We start from the raw sequence: 20,766 nt of genomic DNA on the forward strand, positions 1-20,766 counted from the left end.
TCAGGAGTCTTTACCATTGCCGTTCTGGAAGGTTCCGGATGCAATACTACAGCAGGTCAAAATAACAATCATCGATTTTAGCTTTGTCTTTTATTTGCACCGTTATAATGCGCCCAGAAATCATTGCTTCAAATCCAACCACGGTGGTGAATTCATCCAAAGGGAATATAAAGAGGCCTGGAGGGGACAGAGATTAAAGGTCAAAGGCCAGCGATCCCAATTCCGAGGACCGTCAGACAGAAGCGCAAAAAATATAACATTCTTCAATAAAGTGAAGAGAAAAGAAAAGCACCACTCCTCCCTCCCTGCCTCAACTCAGTTATATAAAAGCAGCTTCATACAATGGAGTCGGGCTAACAGGATGTCTTAAATAAAAGGAACAAAACCTTCACGAGGAAAGGGAAGCTATTTACAATAATAAAGCACCTTGAATCCTGGCAATGCACGGCAGATGGCCACCATTGGGCAGAGGGCGGTCCGCCTGTCCCCACGGGAAACAGGTGGGGGTCGAATTAAAATACTCAAATCCGGCTCAATTGACAATAGCAGGACCCCCCTTCCCCCACTGACAATGGCAGGACCCCCCTTCCCCCACTGACAATGGGAGGACCCCCCTTCCCCCACTGACAATGGGAGGACCCCCCTTCCCCCACTGACAATGGCAGGGTCCCCCTTCCCCCACTGACAATGGCAGGACCCCCCTTCCCCTATTGACAATGGCAGGGTCCCCCTTCCCCCACTGACAATGGCAGGGTCCCCCTTCCCCCACTGACAATGGCAGGGCCCCCTTCCCCCATTGACAATGGGAGGACCCCCCTTCCCCTATTGACAATGGCAGGGTCCCCCTTCCCCCACTGACAATGGCAGGGTCCCCCTTCCCCCACTGACAATGGGAGGACCCCCCTTCCCCCACTGACAATGGCAGGGTCCCCCTTCCCCCACTGACAATGGCAGGACCCCCCTTCCCCCACTGACAATGGCAGGACCCCCCTTCCCCCACTGACAATGGCAGGGTCCCCCTTCCCCCACTGACAATGGCAGGGTCCCCCTTCCCCCACTGACAATGGCAGGACCCCCCTTCCCCCACTGACAATGGCAGGGTCCCCCTTCCCCCACTGACAATGGCAGGACCCCCTTTCCCCCACTGATAATGGCAGGGCCCCCCTTCCCCCACTGACAATGGCAGGGTCCCCCTTCCCCCACTGACAATGGCAGGATCCCCCTTCCCCCACTGACAATGGCAGGGCCCCCCTTCCCCCACTGACAATGGCAGGACCCCCTTTCCCCCACTGATAATGGCAGGGCCCCCCTTCCCCCACTGACAATGGCAGGACCCCCCTTCCCCCACTGACAATGGCAGGACCCCCCTTCCCCCAAGGCCATGTCTGCGTTAGTCAGCATTGCTTCGTCAATCTGCACAGACCAGGGGCGTTACAGGTCAGGAGACAGCCATTTACAACCCAATGTGAAAGGCTCCAGTGACAGCAAGCTGGAAGAAGGAACAGGCCTGCCACCTATTTGGTTGTTTTGGGAGTTTTGAACATTTAAACCTTGGTTAAGTTCATCTCTTTGCTGTTGCTACATTGAAGCTCCAACGTTAGCACTGCCTTCGGAGTCCTGGCCTTCCCAGACAGCGACAAGAAGCACGATTCGCACTGGCAGCTAACTGATCGTTTCTTGCAATGAGGCGAGCAGGCACAAGCAACCCTACGGCACCTGTACAAAGCCTACCTGCTGCGTGAAGCTTGTGACTTCAGCACGCTTCCCGACGCTCCGGCAGCACAAACTCAGCGTTGTATCCCACATCTGTGCCGGGATTTAGTGTGGACACACACTGTGGGCAGCCTCATACATCGCAGGCATCTCAGGCACAATCAGCAAGACTTCGGACAGTCGACGTTATCCACCAACCTCACTTCTTCCATTGACATCACCACAAGCAGCACCTGCACCCACTTCCTGCAGCATTTTGAAACGGTTTCCCCCTCTCACAAACTTTGCCCTCTTGTCCTGCCCAGATTCGATGAAAATTGCCCCCTGAACCTGAGGAATTTGTTGATGCAGCGACCTTATCCCATTGACTCCATACGTTCTCCGGTTTATGTGTAAACAGACCAGTGATACTGGTTCATGCAGCAGTCAGGATCTCCATAGTTCTAACAGTAACAAGTAACAATGAGAAACCCGACTCCTCGATGAGCAATGACAATTGCTTCTTTGGTGGGAGAGGCAGTGGAAGCAGTATTAAGAGGCTCATGCGTTTTGTAACATGCCAGAGAATCGCCAATAGAATCAAACTTAACAATGTTGGGGTAAAAACATTTTTGGAGATGATGGGCCATATTTTGCGGCCGCGACACGTGTGTACGAGGTGTGTGCACGCCCGCAGGGGCTGTGCAAGATCTGGGTTAAGGCACACGCTCAAATCCAGAACTTGCAATCTATCAAGGATCCTCTTGACAGATCGCATGCGTCCCCAGGAAAAATGCCTCTGCGGGCAGACAGTCGCGCTATTTGCCCAACTTCTGCCCAGAGAATGCCCATGAAATTCTTATGCCTGATAACTTTCTGACACAGAGACAAGAATACTACCAATGAGCCATGGCTTACAGCCACAGGAGTCCAACCAAGAATTGGGAAACCTCGACAAATGGTTCTAAGTTTCAAAATGGTGTTCAATACAGGACACTACAGAAGGCTTTCTGATGTCTGTTGACCCGCTGGTGTTAAATTTGAACCAGAAGGAGTCACGAGATACCACTTCTCCCTTTAAAAGTCTATTGGTGCATTCAAATTGAAAAAAAAGGTTTTATCTTTGTTTTTGATCGCCCACTGACTGAGTCTCACTACTCAGGAAATAGTTCTCCTGATTCCTGAATGCTCTTAATGCTTCTGATGAAATCAAATACATTTCTTGGTCCTGTTAATACTGCACTGATTTCCGTATTTCACAATGAGAAAGTCTTTGTCTGTTTTGTGAAGTACAGAAATCAGTGGCTTCAAATTACAGGCCCAACCTGTTAATGAATGGCCGCTGTAAAGTAACGGTGGAAAGGACAGTAAAGATCACGGGTACATTCATGCCCCAGGAGTAGCACTGATCCCCAAGTCAGAGGTTTATTGTAGATATGGTCAAACGGTCTCGACTACACCCCGACCACTGTAACTGAGACAAAGGGCTGGATTTTCGGTCTGCTGCCGCCGCTGTTCGCAGGATGGGGGCGGGGTATTTATCTTTTCTTGAAGCAGTTCTCGCCTCCCTTCAGCTGCCGGCCGGGGTTAAACCTGCAAAGCGGGTTAAATCGGAGGTTGCCAGTCTCATTAAAATATTTAAATGGCCAGCCTGACCCCTGTCCCACCTTCGTTACACCTGGAAGTGGGTGAGTTGGAATTGGGTTTGAGATTTTTTTGGGGCCGAAATTGCCCCGTGGGCACGTCAGTGCCCCCGGTCAGTGCCCCTGGTCGGTGCCATCGGTCAGTGCCCCGGTCAGTGCCCCGGGTCGGTGCCATCGGTCAGTGCCCCGGGTCGGTGCCCTCAGTCAGTGCCCCGGGTCGGTGCCCTCAGTCAGTGCCCCGGTCAGTGCCCCGGGTCGGTGCCCCCGGTCAGTGCCCCTGGTCGGTGCCATTGGTCAGTGCCCCTGGTCGGTGCCCTCAGTCAGTGCCCCGGTCAGTGCCCCGGGTCGGTGCCCTCAGTCAGTGCCATCGGTCAGTGCCATCGGTCAGTGCCCCGGGTCGGTGCCATCGGTCAGTGCCCCGGGTCGGTGCCCTCAGTCAGTGCCCCGGTCAGTGCCCCGGGTCGGTGCCCTCAGTCAGTGCCCCGGTCAGTGCCCCGGGTCGGTGCCCTCAGTCAGTGCCGTCGGTCAGTGCCATCGGTCAGTGCCCCGGTCAGTGCCCCGGGTCGGAGCCCCCGGTCAGTGCCGTCGGTCAGTGCCCCCGGGTTGGTGCCCCCGGTCAGTGCCATCGGTCAGTGTTCCCAGTCAGTGCCGTTGGTCAGTGCCGTTGGTCAGTGCCCCGGGACAGTGCCGTCGGTCAGTGCCCCCAGTCAGTGCCGTCGGTCAGTGCCATCGGTCAGTGCCCCCGGTCAGTGCCCTGGGTCGGTGCCCTCAGTCAGTGCTGTCGGTCAGTGCCACAGTCAGTGCCGTCGGTTAGTGTTCCCGGTCAGTGCCATCGGTCAGTGCCCCCGGTCAGTGCACTGGGTCGGTGCCCTCAGTCAGTGCCGTCGGTCAGTGCCGTCGGTCAGTGCCCCTGGTCAGTGCCGTCGGTCAGTGCCCCCGGTCAGTGCCCCCAGTCAGTGCCGTCGGTCGGTGCCGTCGGTCGGTGCCGTCGGTCAGTGCCGTCGGTCGGTGCCGTCGGTCGGTGCCCCCGGTCAGTATCCTCAGTCAGTGCCGTCGGTCAGTGCCCCCGGTCAGTGCCCCCGGTCAGTGCCGTCGGTCAGTTCCCCCAGTCAGTGCCCCCGGTCAGTGCCGTCAGTCAGTGCCGTCGGTCGGTGACACCGGTCAGTGCCGTCGGTCAGTTCCCCCGGTCAGTGCCGTCGGTCAGATCCCCCGGTCAGTGCTGTCGGTCAGTGCCCCCGGTCAGTGCTGTCAGTCAGTGCCGTCAGTCGGTGACACCGGTCAGTGCCGTCGGTCAGTTCCCCCGGTCAGTGCCGTCGGTCAGTGCTCCCGGTCAGTGCCGTTGGTCAGTGCCGTCGGTCAGTGCCCCCGGTCAGTGACATTGGTCAGTGCCCCCAGTCAGTGGCGTCGGTCGGTGACCCCGGTCAGTGCCATCGGTCAGTGCCCCGGGTCGGTGCCATCGGTCAGTGCCCCCGGTCAGTGCCCCTGGTCGATGCCATCGGTCAGTGCCCCGGGTCGGTGCCCTCAGTCAGTGCCCCGATCAGTGCCCCGGGTCAGAGCCCCCGGTCAGTGCCCCCGGGTTGGTGCCCCCGGTCAGTGCCGTCGGTCAGTGTTCCCAGTCAGTGCCGTTGGTCAGTGCCGTTGGTCAGTGCCCCGGGTCAGTGCCGTCGGTCAGTGCCCCCGGTCAGTGCCGTCGGTCAGTGCCATCGGTCAGTGCCCCCGGTCAGTGCCCTGGGTCGGTGCCGTCGGTCAGTGCCGTCGGTCAGTGCCCCCGGTCAGTGCACTGGGTGGGTGCCCTCAGTCAGTGCCGTCGGTCAGTGCCGTCGGTCAGTGCCCCCGGTCAGTGCACTGGGTGGGTGCCCTCAGTCAGTGCCGTCGGTCAGTGCCGTTGGTCAGTGCCCCCGGTCAGTGCCCCTGGTCGGTGCCATCGGTCAGTGCCCCGGTCAGTGCCCCGGGTCGGTGCCATCGGTCAGTGCCCCGGGTCGGTGCCCTCAGTCAGTGCCCCGGGTCGGTGCCCTCAGTCAGTGCCCCGGTCAGTGCCCCTGGTCGGTGCCATTGGTCAGTGCCCCTGGTCGGTGCCCTCAGTCAGTGCCCCGGTCAGTGCCCCGGGTCGGTGCCCTCAGTCAGTGCCATCGGTCAGTGCCATCGGTCAGTGCCCCGGGTCGGTGCCATCGGTCAGTGCCCCGGGTCGGTGCCCTCAGTCAGTGCCCCGGTCAGTGCCCCGGGTCGGTGCCCTCAGTCAGTGCCCCGGTCAGTGCCCCGGGTCGGTGCCCTCAGTCAGTGCCGTCGGTCAGTGCCATCGGTCAGTGCCCCGGTCAGTGCCCCGGGTCGGAGCCCCCGGTCAGTGCCGTCGGTCAGTGCCCCCGGGTTGGTGCCCCCGGTCAGTGCCATCGGTCAGTGTTCCCAGTCAGTGCCGTTGGTCAGTGCCGTTGGTCAGTGCCCCGGGACAGTGCCGTCGGTCAGTGCCCCCAGTCAGTGCCGTCGGTCAGTGCCATCGGTCAGTGCCCCCGGTCAGTGCCCTGGGTCGGTGCCCTCAGTCAGTGCTATCGGTCAGTGCCACAGTCAGTGCCGTCGGTTAGTGTTCCCGGTCAGTGCCATCGGTCAGTGCCCCCGGTCAGTGCACTGGGTCGGTGCCCTCAGTCAGTGCCGTCGGTCAGTGCCGTCGGTCAGTGCCCCTGGTCAGTGCCGTCGGTCAGTGCCCCCGGTCAGTGCCCCCAGTCAGTGCCGTCGGTCGGTGCCGTCGGTCGGTGCCGTCGGTCAGTGCCGTCGGTCGGTGCCGTCGGTCGGTGCCCCCGGTCAGTATCCTCAGTCAGTGCCGTCGGTCAGTGCCCCCGGTCAGTGCCCCCGGTCAGTGCCGTCGGTCAGTTCCCCCAGTCAGTGCCCCCGGTCAGTGCCGTCAGTCAGTGCCGTCGGTCGGTGACACCGGTCAGTGCCGTCGGTCAGTTCCCCCGGTCAGTGCCGTCGGTCAGATCCCCCGGTCAGTGCTGTCGGTCAGTGCCCCCGGTCAGTGCTGTCAGTCAGTGCCGTCAGTCGGTGACACCGGTCAGTGCCGTCGGTCAGTTCCCCCGGTCAGTGCCGTCGGTCAGTGCTCCCGGTCAGTGCCGTTGGTCAGTGCCGTCGGTCAGTGCCCCCGGTCAGTGACATTGGTCAGTGCCCCCAGTCAGTGGCGTCGGTCGGTGACCCCGGTCAGTGCCATCGGTCAGTGCCCCGGGTCGGTGCCATCGGTCAGTGCCCCCGGTCAGTGCCCCTGGTCGATGCCATCGGTCAGTGCCCCGGGTCGGTGCCCTCAGTCAGTGCCCCGATCAGTGCCCCGGGTCAGAGCCCCCGGTCAGTGCCGTCGGTCAGTGCCCCCGGGTTGGTGCCCCCGGTCAGTGCCGTCGGTCAGTGTTCCCAGTCAGTGCCGTTGGTCAGTGCCGTTGGTCAGTGCCCCGGGTCAGTGCCGTCGGTCAGTGCCCCCGGTCAGTGCCGTCGGTCAGTGCCATCGGTCAGTGCCCCCGGTCAGTGCCCTGGGTCGGTGCCCTCAGTCAGTGCTGTCGGTCAGTGCCACAGTCAGTGCCGTCGGTTAGTGTTCCCGGTCAGTGCCGTCGGTCAGTGCCGTCGGTCAGTGCCCCCGGTCAGTGCACTGGGTGGGTGCCCTCAGTCAGTGCCGTCGGTCAGTGCCGTTGGTCAGTGCCCCCAGTCAGTGCCGTCGGTCGGTGCCATCGGTCAGTGCTGTCGGTCAGTGCCGTTGGTCGGTGCCGTCGGTCGGTGCCCACGGTCAGTATCCTCGGTCAGTGCCGTCGGTCAGTGCCCCCGGTCAGTGCCGTCGGTCAGTTCCCCCAGTCAGTGCCGTCGGGCAGTGCCCCCGGGTTGGTGCCCCCAGTCAGTGCCGTCGGTCGGTGCCATCGGTCAGTGCTGTCGGTCAGTGCCGTTGGTCGGTGCCGTCGGTCAGTGCCCCGGGTCAGTGCCGTCGGTCAGTGACCCCAGTCAGTGACATCGGTCAGTGCCCCCAGTCAGTGGCGTCGGTCGGTGACCCCGGTCAGTGCCATCGGTCAGTGCCCCGGGTCGGTGCCATCGGTCAGTGCCCCCGGTCAGTGCCCCTGGTCGATGCCATCGGTCAGTGCCCCGGGTCGGTGCCCTCAGTCAGTGCCCCAGTCAGTGCCCCGGGTCGGAGCCCCCGGTCAGTGCTGTCGGTCAGTGCCCCCGGGTTGGTGCCCCCGGTCAGTGCCGTCGGTCAGTGTTCCCAGTCAGTGCCGTTGGTCAGTGCCGTTGGTCAGTGCCCCGGGTCAGTGCCGTCGGTCAGTGCCCCCGGCCAGTGCCGTCGGTCAGTGCCCCCGGTCAGTGCCCCCGGTCAGTGCCCTGGGTCGGTGCCCTCAGTCAGTGCTGTCGGTCAGTGCCACAGTCAGTGCCGTCGGTTAGTGTTCCCGGTCAGTGCCGTCGGTCAGTGCCGTCGGTCAGTGCCCCCGGTCAGTGCACTGGGTCAGTGCCGTCGGTCAGTGCCGTCGGTCAGTGCCCCTGGTCAGTGCCGTCGGTCAGTGCCCCCGGTCAGTGCCCCCAGTCAGTGCACTGGGTCGGTGCCCTCAGTCAGTGCCGTCGGTCAGTGCCGTCGGTCAGTGCCCCTGGTCAGTGCCGTCGGTCAGTGCCCCCGGTCAGTGACCCCAGTCAGTGCCGTCGGTCGGTGCCATCGGTCAGTGCTGTCGGTCAGTGCCGTCGGTCGGTGCCGTCGGTCGGTGCCCCCGGTCAGTATCCTCGGTCAGTGCCGTCGGTCAGTGCCCCCGGTCAGTGCCCCCGGTCAGTGCCGTCGGTCAGTTCCCCCAGTCAGTGCCGTCGGTCAGTGCCCCCGGTCAGTGCCGTCAGTCAGTGCCGTCGGTCGGTGACACCGGTCAGTGCTGTCGGTCAGTTCCCCCGGTCAGTGCCGTCGGTCAGTTCCCCCAGTCAGTGCTGTCGGTCAGTTCCCCCGGTCAGTGCCGTCGGTCAGTTCCCCCGCTCAGTGCCGTTGGTCAGTGCCGTCGGTCAGTGACATCGGTCAGTGCCCCCAGTCAGTGGCGTCGGTCGGTGACCCCGGTCAGTGCCGTCGAGCAGTGCCGTCGGTCAGTGCTGTCGGTCGGTGCCCCCGGTCAGTGCTGTCAGTTAGTGCCCCTGGTCAGTGCCGTCGGTTGGTGCCCCCTTCAGTGCTGTCAGTCAGTGCCCCTGGTCAGTGCCCCTGGTCAGTGCCGTCGGTCAGTGCCCCCGGTCAGTTCCGCCAGTCAGTGCCGTCGGTCAGTGCCCCCGGTCACTGCCGTCAGTCAGTGCCGTCGGTCGGTGACACCGGTCAGTGCCGTCGGTCAGTTCCCCCGGTCAGTGCCGTCGGTCAGTGCTCCCGGTCAGTGTCGTTGGTCAGTGCCGTCGGTCAGTGCCCCCGGTCAGTGACATCGGTCAGTGCCCCCAGTCAGTGGCGTCGGTCGGTGACCCCGGTCAGTGCCATCGGTCAGTGCCCCGGGTCGGTGCCATCGGTCAGTGCCCCGGGTCGGTGCCCTCAGTCAGTGCCCCGGTCAGTGCCCCGGGTCGGAGCCCCCGGTCAGTGCCGTTGGTCAGTGCCCCCGGGTTGGTGCCCCTGGTCAGTGCCGTCGGTCAGTGTTCCCAGTCAGTGCCGTTGGTCAGTGCCGTTGGTCAGTGCCCCGGGTCAGTGCCGTCGGTCAGTGCCGTCGGTCAGTGCCATCGGTCAGTGCCCCCGGTCAGTGCCCTGGGTCGGTGCCCTCAGTCAGTGCTGTCGGTCATGGCCACAGTCAGTGCCCCCGGTCAGTGCCCCCAGTCAGTGCCGTCGGTCAGTGCCGTCGGTCGGTGCCATCGGTCAGTGCTGTCGGTCAGTGCCGTCGGTCGGTGCCCCCGGTCAGTATCCTCGGTCAGTGCCGTCGGTCAGTGCCCCCGGTCAGTGCCCCCGGTCAGTGCCGTCGGTCAGTTCCCCCAGTCAGTGCCGTCGGTCAGTGCCCCCGGTCAGTGCCGTCAGTCAGTGCCGTCGGTCGGTGACACCGGTCAGTGCCGTCGGTCAGTTCCCCCGGTCAGTGCCGTCGGTCAGTGCCCCCGGTCAGTGCCGTCAGTCAGTGCCGTCGGTCGGTGCCATCGGTCAGTGCTGTCGGTCAGTGCCGTCGGTCGGTGCCCCCGGTCAGTATCCTCGGTCAGTGCCGTCGGTCAGCGCCCCCGGTCAGTGCCCCCGGTCAGTGCCGTCGGTCAGTTCCCCCAGTCAGTGCCGTCGGTCAGTGCCCCCGGTCAGTGCCGTCAGTCAGTGCCGTCAGTCGGTGACACCGGTCAGTGCCGTCGGTCAGTTCCCCCGGTCAGTGCCGTCGGTCAGTGCCCCCGGTCAGTGCCGTCAGTCAGTGCCGTCGGTCGGTGACACCGGTCAGTGCCGTCGGTCAGTTCCCCCGGTCAGTGCCGTCGGTCAGTGCTCCCGGTCAGTGTCGTTGGTCAGTGCCGTCGGTCAGTGACATCGGTCAGTGCCCCCAGTCAGTGGCGTCGGTCAGTGACCCCGGTCAGTGCCGTCGAGCAGTGCCGTCGGTCAGTGCTGTCAGTTAGTGCCCCTGGTCAGTTCCCCCAGTCAGTGCCGTCGGTCAGTGCCCCCGGTCAGTGCCGTCAGTCAGTGCCGTCGGTCGGTGACACCGGTCAGTGCCGTCGGTCAGTTCCCCCGGTCAGTGCCGTCGGTCAGTGCTCCCGGTCAGTGCCCCCGGTCAGTGACATCGGTCAGTGCCCCCAGCCAGTGGCGTCGGTCGGTGACCCCGGTCAGTGCCATCGGTCAGTGCCCCGGGTCGGTGCCATCGGTCAGTGCCCCCGGTCAGTGCCCCTGGTCGTGCCATCGGTCAGTGCCCCGGGTCGGTGCCCTCAGTCAGTGCCCCGGTCAGTGCCCCGGATCGGAGCCCCCGGTCAGTGCCGTCGGTCAGTGCCCCCGGGTTGGTGCCCCCGGTCAGTGCCGTCGGTCAGTGTTCCCAGTCAGTGCCGTTGGTCAGTGCCGTTGGTCAGTGCCCCGGGACAGTGCCGTCGGTCAGTGCCCCCGGTCAGTGCCGTCGGTCAGTGCCATCGGTCAGTGCCGCCGGTCAGTGCCCTGGGTCGGTGCCCTCAGTCAGTGCAGTCGGTCAGTGCCACAGTCAGTGCCGTCGGTTAGTGTTCCCGGTCAGTGCCGTCGGTCAGTGCCCCCGGTCAGTGCACTGGGTCGGTGCCCTCAGTCAGTGCCGTCGGTCAGTGCCGTCGGTCAGTGCCCCTGGTCAGTGCCGTCGGTCAGTGCCCCCGGTCAGTGCCCCCAGTCAGTGCCGTCGGTCGGTGCCGTCGGTCAGTGCCCCCGGTCAGTGCTGTCGGTCAGTGCCGTCGGTCAGTGCCCCCGGTCAGTGCCATCGGTCAGTTCCCCCAGTCAGTGCCGTCGGTCAGTGCCCCCGGTCAGTGCCGTCAGTCAGTGCCGTCGGTCGGTGACACCGGTCACTGCCGTCGGTCAGTTCCCCCGGTCAGTGCCATCGGTCAGTTCCCCCAGTCAGTGCCGTCGGTCAGTGCCCCCGGTCAGTGCCGTCAGTCAGTGCCGTCGGTCGGTGACACCGGTCAGTGCCGTCGGTCAGTTCCCCCGGTCAGTGCTGTCGGTCAGTGCCGTCGGTCGGTGCCGTTGGTCGGTGCCCCCGGTCAGTATTCTCGGTCAGTGCCGTCGGTCAGTGCCGTCGGTCGGTGCCCCCGGTCAGTATTCTCGGTATGTGCCGTCGGTCAGTGCCACCGGTCAGTGCCCCCGGTCAGTGCCGTCGGTCAGTTCCCCCAGTCAGTGCCGTCGGTCAGTGCCCCCGGTCAGTGCCGTCAGTCAGTGCCGTCGGTCAGTGACACCGGTCAGTGCCGTCGGTCAGTTCCCCCGGTCAGTGCCATCGGTCAGTTCCCCCAGTCAGTGCCCCCGGTCAGTGCCGTCAGTCAGTGCCGTCGGTCGGTGACATCGGTCAGTGCTGTCGGTCAGTTCCCCCTGTCAGTGCCGTCGGTCAGTGCCCCCGGTCAGTGCCGTTGGTCAGTGCCGTCGGTTAGTGCCCCCGGTCAGTGACGTCGGTCAGTGCCCCCGGTCAGTGTCGTCGGTCAGTGCCGTCGGTCGGTGACCCCGGTCAGTGCCGTTGAGCAGTGCCGTCAGTCAGTGCCGTCGGTCAGTACTGTCGGTCGATGCTCCCGGTCAGTGCCGTCGAGCAGTGCCGTCGGTCTGTGCCGTCGGTCAGTGCTGTCGGTCGGTGTCCCCGGTCAGTGCTGTCAGTTAGTGCCCCTGGTCAGTGCCGTCGGTCAGTTCCCCCGGTCAGTGCCGTCGGTCAGTGCCCCCGGTCAGTGCCGTCAGTCAGTGCCGTCGGTCGGTGACACCGGTCAGTGCCGTCGGTCAGTTCCCCCGGTCAGTGCCGTCGGTCAGTGCTCCCGGTCAGTGTCGTTGGTCAGTGCCGTCGGTCAGTGCCCCCGGTCAGTGACATCGGTCAGTGCCCCCAGTCAGTGGCGTCGGTCGGTGACCCCGGTCAGTGCCATCGGTCAGTGCCCCGGGTCGGTGCCATCGGTCAGTGCCCCGGGTCGGTGCCCTCAGTCAGTGCCCCGGTCAGTGCCCCGGGTCGGAGCCCCCGGTCAGTGCCGTCGGTCAGTGCCCCCGGGTTCGTGCCCCTGGTCAGTGCCGTCGGTCAGTGTTCCCAGTCAGCGCCGTTGGTCAGTGCCGTTGGTCAGTGCCCCGGGTCAGTGCCGTCGGTCAGTGCCGTCGGTCAGTGCCATCGGTCAGTGCCCCCGGTCAGTGCCCTGGGTCGGTGCCCTCAGTCAGTGCTGTCGGTCATGGCCACAGTCAGTGCCCCCGGTCAGTGCCCCCAGTCAGTGCCGTCGGTCAGTGCCGTCGGTCGGTGCCATCGGTCAGTGCTGTCGGTCAGTGCCGTCGGTCGGTGCCCCCGGTCAGTATCCTCGGTCAGTGCCGTCGGTCAGTGCCCCCGGTCAGTGCCGTCGGTCAGTGCCCCCGGTCAGTGCCGTCAGTCAGTGCCGTCGGTCGGTGACACCGGTCAGTGCCGTCGGTCAGTTCCCCCGGTCAGTGCCGTCGGTCAGTGCCCCCGGTCAGTGCCGTCAGTCAGTGCCGTCGGTCGGTGACACCGGTCAGTGCCGTCGGTCAGTTCCCCCGGTCAGTGCCGTCGGTCAGTGCTCCCGGTCAGTGTCGTTGGTCAGTGCCGTCGGTCAGTGACATCGGTCAGTGCCCCCAGTCAGTGGCGTCGGTCAGTGACCCCGGTCAGTGCCGTCGAGCAGTGCCGTCGGTCAGTGCTGTCAGTTAGTGCCCCTGGTCAGTGCCGTCGGTTGGTGCCCCCTTCAGTGCTGTCAGTCAGTGCCCCTGGTCAGTTCCCCCAGTCAGTGCCGTCGGTCAGTGCCCCCGGTCAGTGCCGTCAGTCAGTGCCGTCGGTCGGTGACACCGGTCAGTGCCGTCGGTCAGTTCCCCCGGTCAGTGCCGTCGGTCAGTGCTCCCGGTCAGTGCCGTTGGTCAGTGCCGTCGGTCAGTGCCCCCGGTCAGTGACATCGGTCAGTGCCCCCAGTCAGTGGCGTCGGTCGGTGACTCCGGTCAGTGCCATCGGTCAGTGCCCCGGTTCGGTGCCATCGGTCAGTGCCCCCGGTCAGTGCCCCTGGTCGTGCCATCGGTCAGTGCCCTGGGTCGGTGCCCTCAGTCAGTGCCCCGGTCAGTGCCGTCGGTCAGTGCCCCCGGGTTGGTGCCCCCGGTCAGTACCGTCGGTCAGTGTTCCCAGTCAGTGCCGTTGGTCAGTGCCGTTGGTCAGTGCCCCGGGACAGTGCCGTCGGTCAGTGCCCCCGGTCAGTGCCGTCGGTCAGTGCCATCGGTCAGTGCCGCCGGTCAGTGCCCTGGGTCGGTGCCCTCAGTCAGTGCTGTCGGTCAGTGCCACAGTCAGTGCCGTCGGTTAGTGTTCCCGGTCAGTGCCGTCGGTCAGTGCCCCCGGTCAGTGCACTGGGTCGGTGCCCTCAGTCAGTGCCGTCGGTCAGTGCCCCTGGTCAGTGCCGTCGGTCAGTGCCCCCGGTCAGTGCCCCCAGTCAGTGCCGTCGGTCGGTGCCGTCGGTCAGTGCCCCCGGTCAGTGCTGACGGTCAGTGCCGTCGGTCAGTGCCCCCGGTCAGTGCCGTCGGTCAGTTCCCCCAGTCAGTGCCGTCGGTCAGTGCCCCCGGTCAGTGCCGTCAGTCAGTGCCGTCGGTCGGTGACACCGGTCAGTGCCGTCGGTCAGTTCCCCCGGTCAGTGCCATCGGTCAGTTCCCCCAGTCAGTGCCGTCGGTCAGTGCCCCCGGTCAGTGCCGTCAGTCAGTGCCGTCGGTCGGTGACACCGGTCAGTGCCGTCGGTCAGGTCCCCCCGTCAGTGCTGTCGGTCAGTGCCGTCGGTCGGTGCCGTTGGTCGGTGCCCCCGGTCAGTATTCTCGGTCAGTGCCGTCGGTCAGTGCCGTCGGTCGGTGCCCCCGGTCAGTATTCTCGGTATGTGCCGTCGGTCAGTGCCCCCGGTCAGTGCCCCCGGTCAGTGCCGTCGGTCAGTTCCCCCAGTCAGTGCCGTCGGTCAGTGCCCCCGGTCAGTGCCGTCAGTCAGTGCCGTCGGTCAGTGACACCGGTCAGTACCGTCGGTCAGTTCCCCCGGTCAGTGCCGTCGGTCAGTTCCCCCAGTCAGTGCCCCCGGTCAGTGCCGTCAGTCAGTGCCGTCGGTCGGTGACATCGGTCAGTGCTGTCGGTCAGTTCCCCCGGTCAGTGCCGTCGGTCAGTGCCCCCGGTCAGTGCCGTTGGTCAGTGCCGTCGGTTAGTGCCCCCGGTCAGTGCCGTCGGTCAGTGCCGTTGGTCAGTGCCCCCGGTCAGTGCCGTCGGTCAGTGCTGTCGGTCAGTGCCCCTGGTCAGTGCCGTCGGTTGGTGCCCCTGGTCAGTGCTGTAAGTCAGTGCCCCTGGTCAGTGCCCCTGGTCAGTGCCGTCGGTCAGTGCTGTAGGTCGGTGCCCCCGGTCAGTGCCGTCGGTCAGTGCCGTCGGTCGGTGACCCCGGTCAGTGCCGTCGGTCAGTGCCCCTGGTCAGTGCCATCGGTCAGTGCCCCCAGTCAGTGCCGTCGGTCGGTGCCCCCGGTCAGTGCTGTCGGTCGGTGCCTTCGGTCAGTGCCCCCGGTCAGTATTCTCGGTCAGTGCCGTCGGTCAGTGCCGTCGGTCGGTGCCCCCGGTCAGTATTCTCTGTTTGTGCCGTCGGTCAGTGCCCCCGGTCAGTGCCGTCGGTCGGTGCCCCCGGTCAGTATTCTCTGTATGTGCCGTCGGTCAGTGCCCCCGGTCAGTGCCCCCGGTCAGTGCCGTCGGTCAGTTCCCCCAGTCAGTGCCGTCGGTCAGTGCCCCCGGTCAGTGCCGTCAGTCAGTGCCATCGGTCAGTTCCCCCGGTCAGTGCCGTCGGTCAGTTCCCCCAGTCAGTGCCGTCGGTCAGTGCCCCCGGTCAGTGCCGTCCGTCAGTGCCGTCGGTCGGTGACACCGGTCAGTGCCGTCGGTCAGTGCCGTCGGTCAGTGCCCCCGGTCAGTGCCGTCGGTCAGTTCCCCCGGTCAGTGCCTCCGGTCTTTGTCGTCGGTCAGTGCCGTTGGTCAGTGCCGTCAGTCAGTGCCCCCAGTCAGTGCTGTCGGTCGGTGCCCACGGTCAGTGCCCCCGGTCAGTATTCTCGGTCAGTGCCGTCGGTCAGTGCCGTCGGTCGGTGCCCCCGGTCAGTATTCTCTGTATGTGCCGTCGGTCAGTGCCCCCGGTCAGTGCCATCGGTCGGTGCCCCCGGTCAGTATTCTCTGTATGTGCCATCGGTCAGTGCCCCCGGTCAGTGCCGTCGGTCAGTTCCCCAGTCAGTGCCGTCGGTCAGTGCCCCCGGTCAGTGCCGTCAGTCAGTGCCGTCGGTCAGTTCCCCCCGGTCAGTGCCGTCGGTCAGTTCCCCCAGTCAGTGCCGTCGGTCAGTGCCCCCGGTCAGTGCCGTCGGTCAGTTCCCCCAGTCAGTTCCCCCGGTCAGTTCCCCCGGTCAGTTCCCCCGGTCAGTGCCGTCGGTCGGTGCCGTCGGTCAGTGCCGTCGGTCGGTGACACCAGTCAGTGTCGTTGGTCAGTGCCGCCAGTCAGTGCCGTCGATCGATGACACCGGTCAGTGCCGTCGGTCAGTGACGTCGGTCAGTGCCGTCGGTCAGTGCCCCCGGTCAGTGCTGTCGGTCAGTGCCGTCGGTCAGTTCCCCCGGTCAGTGCCGTCGGTCAGTTCCCCCGGTCAGTGCCGTCGGTCAGTGCCCCCGGTCAGTGCCGTCGGTCAGTGCCCCCGGTCAGTGCCGTTGGTCAGTGACGTCGGTCAGTGCCCCCGGTCAGTGCCCCCGGTCAGTGCCGTCGGTCAGTGCCCCCGGTCAGTGCCATCGGTCAGTGCCCCCGATCAGTGCCGTTGGTCAGTGCCGTCGGTCAGTGCCCCCGGTCAGTGCCGTCGGTCAGTTCCCCCAGTCAGTTCCCCCGGTCAGTTCCCCCGGTCAGTTCCCCCGGTCAGTGCCGTCGGTCGGTGCCGTCGGTCAGTGCCGTCGGTCGGTGACACCAGTCAGTGTCGTTGGTCAGTGCCGCCAGTCAGTGCCGTCGATCGATGACACCGGTCAGTGCCGTCGGTCAGTGACGTCGGTCAGTGCCGTCGGTCAGTGCCCCCGGTCAGTGCTGTCGGTCAGTGCCGTCGGTCAGTTCCCCCGGTCAGTGCCGTCGGTCAGTTCCCCCGGTCAGTGCCGTCGGTCAGTGCCCCCGGTCAGTGCCGTCGGTCAGTGCCCCCGGTCAGTGCCGTTGGTCAGTGACGTCGGTCAGTGCCCCCGGTCAGTGCCCCCGGTCAGTGCCGTCGGTCAGTTCCCCCAGTCAGTGCCGTCGGTCAGTGCCCCCGGTCAGTGCCGTCAGTCAGTGCCGTCGGTCGGTGACACCGGTCAGTGCCGTCGATCGGTGACACCGGTCAGTGCCGTCGGTCAGTGCCCCCGGTCAGTGCCGTCAGTCAGTGCCGTCGGTCAGTTCCCCCAGTCAGTGCCGTCGGTCAGTGCCCCCGGTCAGTGCCGTCGGTCAGTTCCCCCAGTCAGTTCCCCCGGTCAGTTCCCCCGGTCAGTTCCCCCGGTCAGTGCCGTCGGTCGGTGCCGTCGGTCAGTGCCGTCGGTCGGTGACACCAGTCAGTGTCGTTGGTCAGTGCCGCCAGTCAGTGCCGTCGATCGATGACACCGGTCAGTGCCGTCGGTCAGTGACGTCGGTCAGTGCCGTCGGTCAGTGCCCCCGGTCAGTGCTGTCGGTCAGTGCCGTCGGTCAGTTCCCCCGGTCAGTGCCGTCGGTCAGTTCCCCCGGTCAGTGCCGTCGGTCAGTGCCCCCGGTCAGTGCCGTCGGTCAGTGCCCCCGGTCAGTGCCGTTGGTCAGTGACGTCGGTCAGTGCCCCCGGTCAGTGCCCCCGGTCAGTGCCGTCGGTCAGTGCCCCCGGTCAGTGCCATCGGTCAGTGCCCCCGATCAGTGCCGTTGGTCAGTGCCGTCGGTCAGTGCCCCCGGTCAGTGCCGTCGGTCAGTTCCCCCAGTCAGTTCCCCCGGTCAGTTGCCCCGGTCAGTTCCCCCGGTCAGTGCCGTCGGTCGGTGCCGTCGGTCAGTGCCGTCGGTCGGTGACACCAGTCAGTGTCGTTGGTCAGTGCCGCCAGTCAGTGCCGTCGATCGATGACACCGGTCAGTGCCGTCGGTCAGTGACGTCGGTCAGTGCCGTCGGTCAGTGCCCCCGGTCAGTGCTGTCGGTCAGTGCCGTCGGTCAGTTCCCCCGGTCAGTGCCGTCGGTCAGTTCCCCCGGTCAGTGCCGTCGGTCAGTGCCCCCGGTCAGTGCCGTCGGTCAGTGCCCCCGGTCGGTGACACCGGTCAGTGCCGTCGGTCAGTTCCCCCGGTCAGTGCTGTCGGTCAGTGCCGTCGGTCGGTGCCGTTGGTCGGTGCCCCCGGTCAGTATTCTCGGTCAGTGCCGTCGGTCGGTGCCCCCGGTCAGTATTCTCGGTATGTGCCGTCGGTCAGTGCCCCCGGTCAGTGCCCCCGGTCAGTGCCGTCGGTCAGTTCCCCCAGTCAGTGCCGTCGGTCAGTGCCCCCGGTCAGTGCCGTCAGTCAGTGCCGTCGGTCAGTGACACCGGTCTGTGCCGTCGGTCAGTTCCCCCGGTCAGTTCCCCTGGTCAGTGCCGTCGGTCAGTTCCCCCAGTCAGTGCTCCCGGTCAGTGCCATCAGTCAGTGCCGTCAGTCGGTGACATCGGTCAGTGCTGTCGGTCAGTTCCCCCGGTCAGTGCCGTCGGTCAGTGCCCCCGGTCAGTGCCGTTGGTCAGTGCCGTCGGTTAGTGCCCCCGGTCAGTGACGTCGGTCAGTGCCCCCGGTCAGTGTCGTCGGTCAGTGCCGTCGGTCGGTGACCCCGGTCAGTGCCGTCGAGCAGTGCTGTCGGTCAGTGCCGTCGGTCAGTACTGTCGGTCGGTGCTCCCGGTCAGTGCCGTCGAGCAGTGCCGTCGAGCAGTGCTGTCGGTCAGTGCCGTCGGTCAGTGCTGTCGGTCGGTGCCCCCGGTCAGTGGCGTCGAGCAGTGCCGTCGGTCAGTGCTGTCGGTCGGTGCCCCCGGTCAGTGCTGTCAGTTAGTGCCCCTGGTCAGTGCCGTCTGTTGGTGCCCCCGGTCAGTGCTGTCGGTCAGTGCCCCTGGTCAGTGCCGTCGGTCAGTGCTGTCGGTCGGTGCCCCCGGTCAGTGCCGTCATGCAGTGCCGTCGAGCATTGCCGTCGGTCAGTGCCGTCGGTCAGTGCTGTCGGTCGGTGCCCCCGGTCAGTGCCGTCGGTCAGTTCCCCCGGTCAGTGCCGTCGGTCAGTGCCCCTGGTCAGTGCCGTCGGTCAGTGCTGTCGGTCGGTGCCCCATGTCAGTGACCCCGGTCAGTGCCGTCGTGCAGTGCCGTCGAGCAGTGCCGTCGGTCAGTTCCCCCGGTCAGTGCCGTTGGTCAGTGCCGTCGGTCAGTGCCCCCGGTCAGTGTCGTCGGTCAGTGCCGTCGGTTAGTTCCCCCAGTCAGTGCCCCCGGTCAGTGCCGTCAGTCAGTGCCGTCGGTCGGTGACATCGGTCAGTGCTGTCGGTCAGTTCCCCCGGTCAGTGCCGTCGGTCAGTGCCCCCGGTCAGTGCCGTTGGTCAGTGCCGTCGGTTAGTGCCCCCGGTCAGTGACGTCGGTCAGTGCCCCCGGTCAGTGTCGTCGGTCAGTGCCGTCGGTCGGTGACCCCGGTCAGTGCCGTCGAGCAGTGCCGTCGGTCAGTGCCGTCGGTCAGTACTGTCGGTCGGTGCTCCCAGTCAGTGCCGTCGAGCAGTGCCGTCGAGCAGTGCTGTCGGTCAGTGCCATCGGTCAGTGCTGTCGGTCGGTGCCCCCGGTCAGTGGCGTCGAGCAGTGCCGTCGGTCAGTGCTGGCGGTCGGTGCCCCCGGTCAGTGCTGTCAGTTAGTGCCCCTGGTCAGTGCCGTCGGTTGGTGCCCCCGGTCAGTGCTGTCGGTCAGTGCCCCTGGTCAGTGCCGTCGGTCAGTGCTGTCGGTCGGTGCCCCCGGTCAGTGCCGTCATGCAGTGCCGTCGAGCATTGCCGTCGGTCAGTGCCGTCGGTCAGTGCTGTCGGTCGGTGGCCCCGGTCAGTGCTGTCAGTTAGTGCCCCCGGTCAGTGCCGTCGGTCAGTGCCGTCAGTCAGTGCCGTCGGTCAGTTCCCCCGGTCAGTGCCGTCGGTCAGTTCCCCCGGTCAGTGCCGTTGGTCAGTGCCCCTGGTCAGTGCCGTCGGTCAGTGCTGTCGGTCGGTGCCCCCGGTCAGTGACCCCGGTCAGTGCCGTCGTGCAGTGCCGTCGAGCAGTGCTGTCGGTCAGTTCCCCCGGTCAGTGCCGTCGGTCAGTGCCCCCGGTCAGTGACATCGGTCAGTGCCCCCGGTCAGTGTCGTCGGTCAGTGCCGTCGGTCGGTGCACCCGGTCAGTGCTGTCGAGCAGTGCCGTCGGTCAGTGCCGTCGGTCAGTGCTGTCGGTCGGTGCCCCCGGTCAGTGCTGTCAGTTAGTGCCCCCGGTCAGTGCTGTCGGTCAGTGCCGTCGGTCAGTGCCGTCGGTCAGTGACCCCGGTCAGTGCCGTCATGCAGTGCCGTCGAGCAGTGCCGTCGGTCAGTGCCGTCGGTCAGTGCTGTCGGTCGGTGCCCCCGGTCAGTGCTGTCAGTTAGTGTCCCCGGTCAGTGCCGTCGGTCAGTGCCGTCGGTCAGTGCCCCCGGTCAGTGCCGTCGGTCAGTTCCCCCGGTCAGTGCCATCGGTCAGTTCCCCCAGTCAGTGCTGTCGGTCAGTTCCCCCGGTCAGTGCCGTCGGTCGGTGCCGTCGGTCGGTGACACCAGTCAGTGCCGTCGGTCAGTGCCCCCGGTCAGTGCCGTCAGTCAGTGCCGTCGGTCGGTGACACCGGTCAGTGCCGTCGGTCAGTTCCCCCGGTCAGTGCCGTCGGTCAGTGCCCCCGGTCAGTGCCGTTGGTCAGTGCTGTCGGTCAGTGCCCCCGGTCAGTGCCGTCAGTCAGTGCCCCCGGTCAGTGCCGTCGGTCAGTTCCCCCGGTCAGTGCCTCCGGTCTTTGTCGTCGGTCAGTGCCGTTGGTCAGTGCCGTCAGTCAGTGCCCCCAGTCAGTGCCGTCGGTCGGTGCCCCCGGTCAGTGCTGTCGGTCGGTGCCGTCGGTCAGTGCCCCCGGTCAGTATTCTCGGTCAGTGCCATCGGTCAGTGCCGTTGGTCGGTGCCCCCGGTCAGTATTCTCTGTATGTGCCGTCGGTCAGTGCCCCCGGTCAGTGCCATCGGTCGGTGCCCCCGGTCAGTATTCTCTGTATGTGCCGTTGGTCAGTGCCCCCGGTCAGTGCCGTCGGTCAGTGCCGTCGGTCAGTTCCCCCAGTCAGTGCCCCCGGTCAGTGCCCCAGGTCAATGCCGTCGGTCAGTTCCCCCAGTCAGTGCCGTCGGTCAGTGCCCCCGGTCAGTGCCGTCGGTCAGTTCCCCCAGTCAGTGCCGTCGGTCAGTGCCCCCGGTCAGTGCCGTCGGTCAGTTCCCCCGGTCAGTGCCGTCAGTCAGTGCCCCCGATCAGTGCCGTTGGTCAGTGCCGTCGGTCAGTGCCCCCGGTCAGTGCCGTCGGTCATTGCCGTCGGTCAGTGCCGTCGGTCAGTTCCCCCAGTCAGTTCCCCCGGTCAGTTCCCCCGGTCAGTGCCGTCAGTCAGTGCCCCCAGTCAGTGCCGTCGGTCGGTGCCCCCGGTCAGTGCTGTCGGTCGGTGCCGTCGGTCAGTGCCCCCGGTCAGTATTCTCGGTCAGTGCCGTCGGTCAGTGCCGTCGGTCGGTGCCCCCGGTCAGTATTCTCTGTATGTGCCGTCGGTCAGTGCCCCCGGTCAGTGCCGTCGGTCAGTTCCCCCAGTCAGTGCCGTCGGTCAGTGCCCCCGGTCAGTGCCGTCAGTCAGTGCCGTCGGTCAGTTCCCCCGGTCAGTGCCGTCGGTCAGTTCCC

General features: G+C 65.6%; 1 protein-coding gene across 1 annotated transcript in view; it reads right to left on the minus strand.

Annotated features, from left to right (window-relative positions):
• The window catches only part of vwa5b1 (von Willebrand factor A domain containing 5B1), a 303,883-nt gene that overhangs the window by 258,895 nt on the left and 24,222 nt on the right, over positions 1-20,766 (minus strand). The window contains 2 exon segments of the mRNA XM_070860664.1: positions 15-54; positions 56-177. Coding sequence (XP_070716765.1) covers positions 15-54; positions 56-177 — 162 coding nt within the window.

The sequence above is a fragment of the Pristiophorus japonicus genome, chromosome 18 (assembly GCF_044704955.1).
Source record: "Pristiophorus japonicus isolate sPriJap1 chromosome 18, sPriJap1.hap1, whole genome shotgun sequence".
NCBI lineage: Eukaryota > Metazoa > Chordata > Chondrichthyes > Pristiophoridae > Pristiophorus > Pristiophorus japonicus.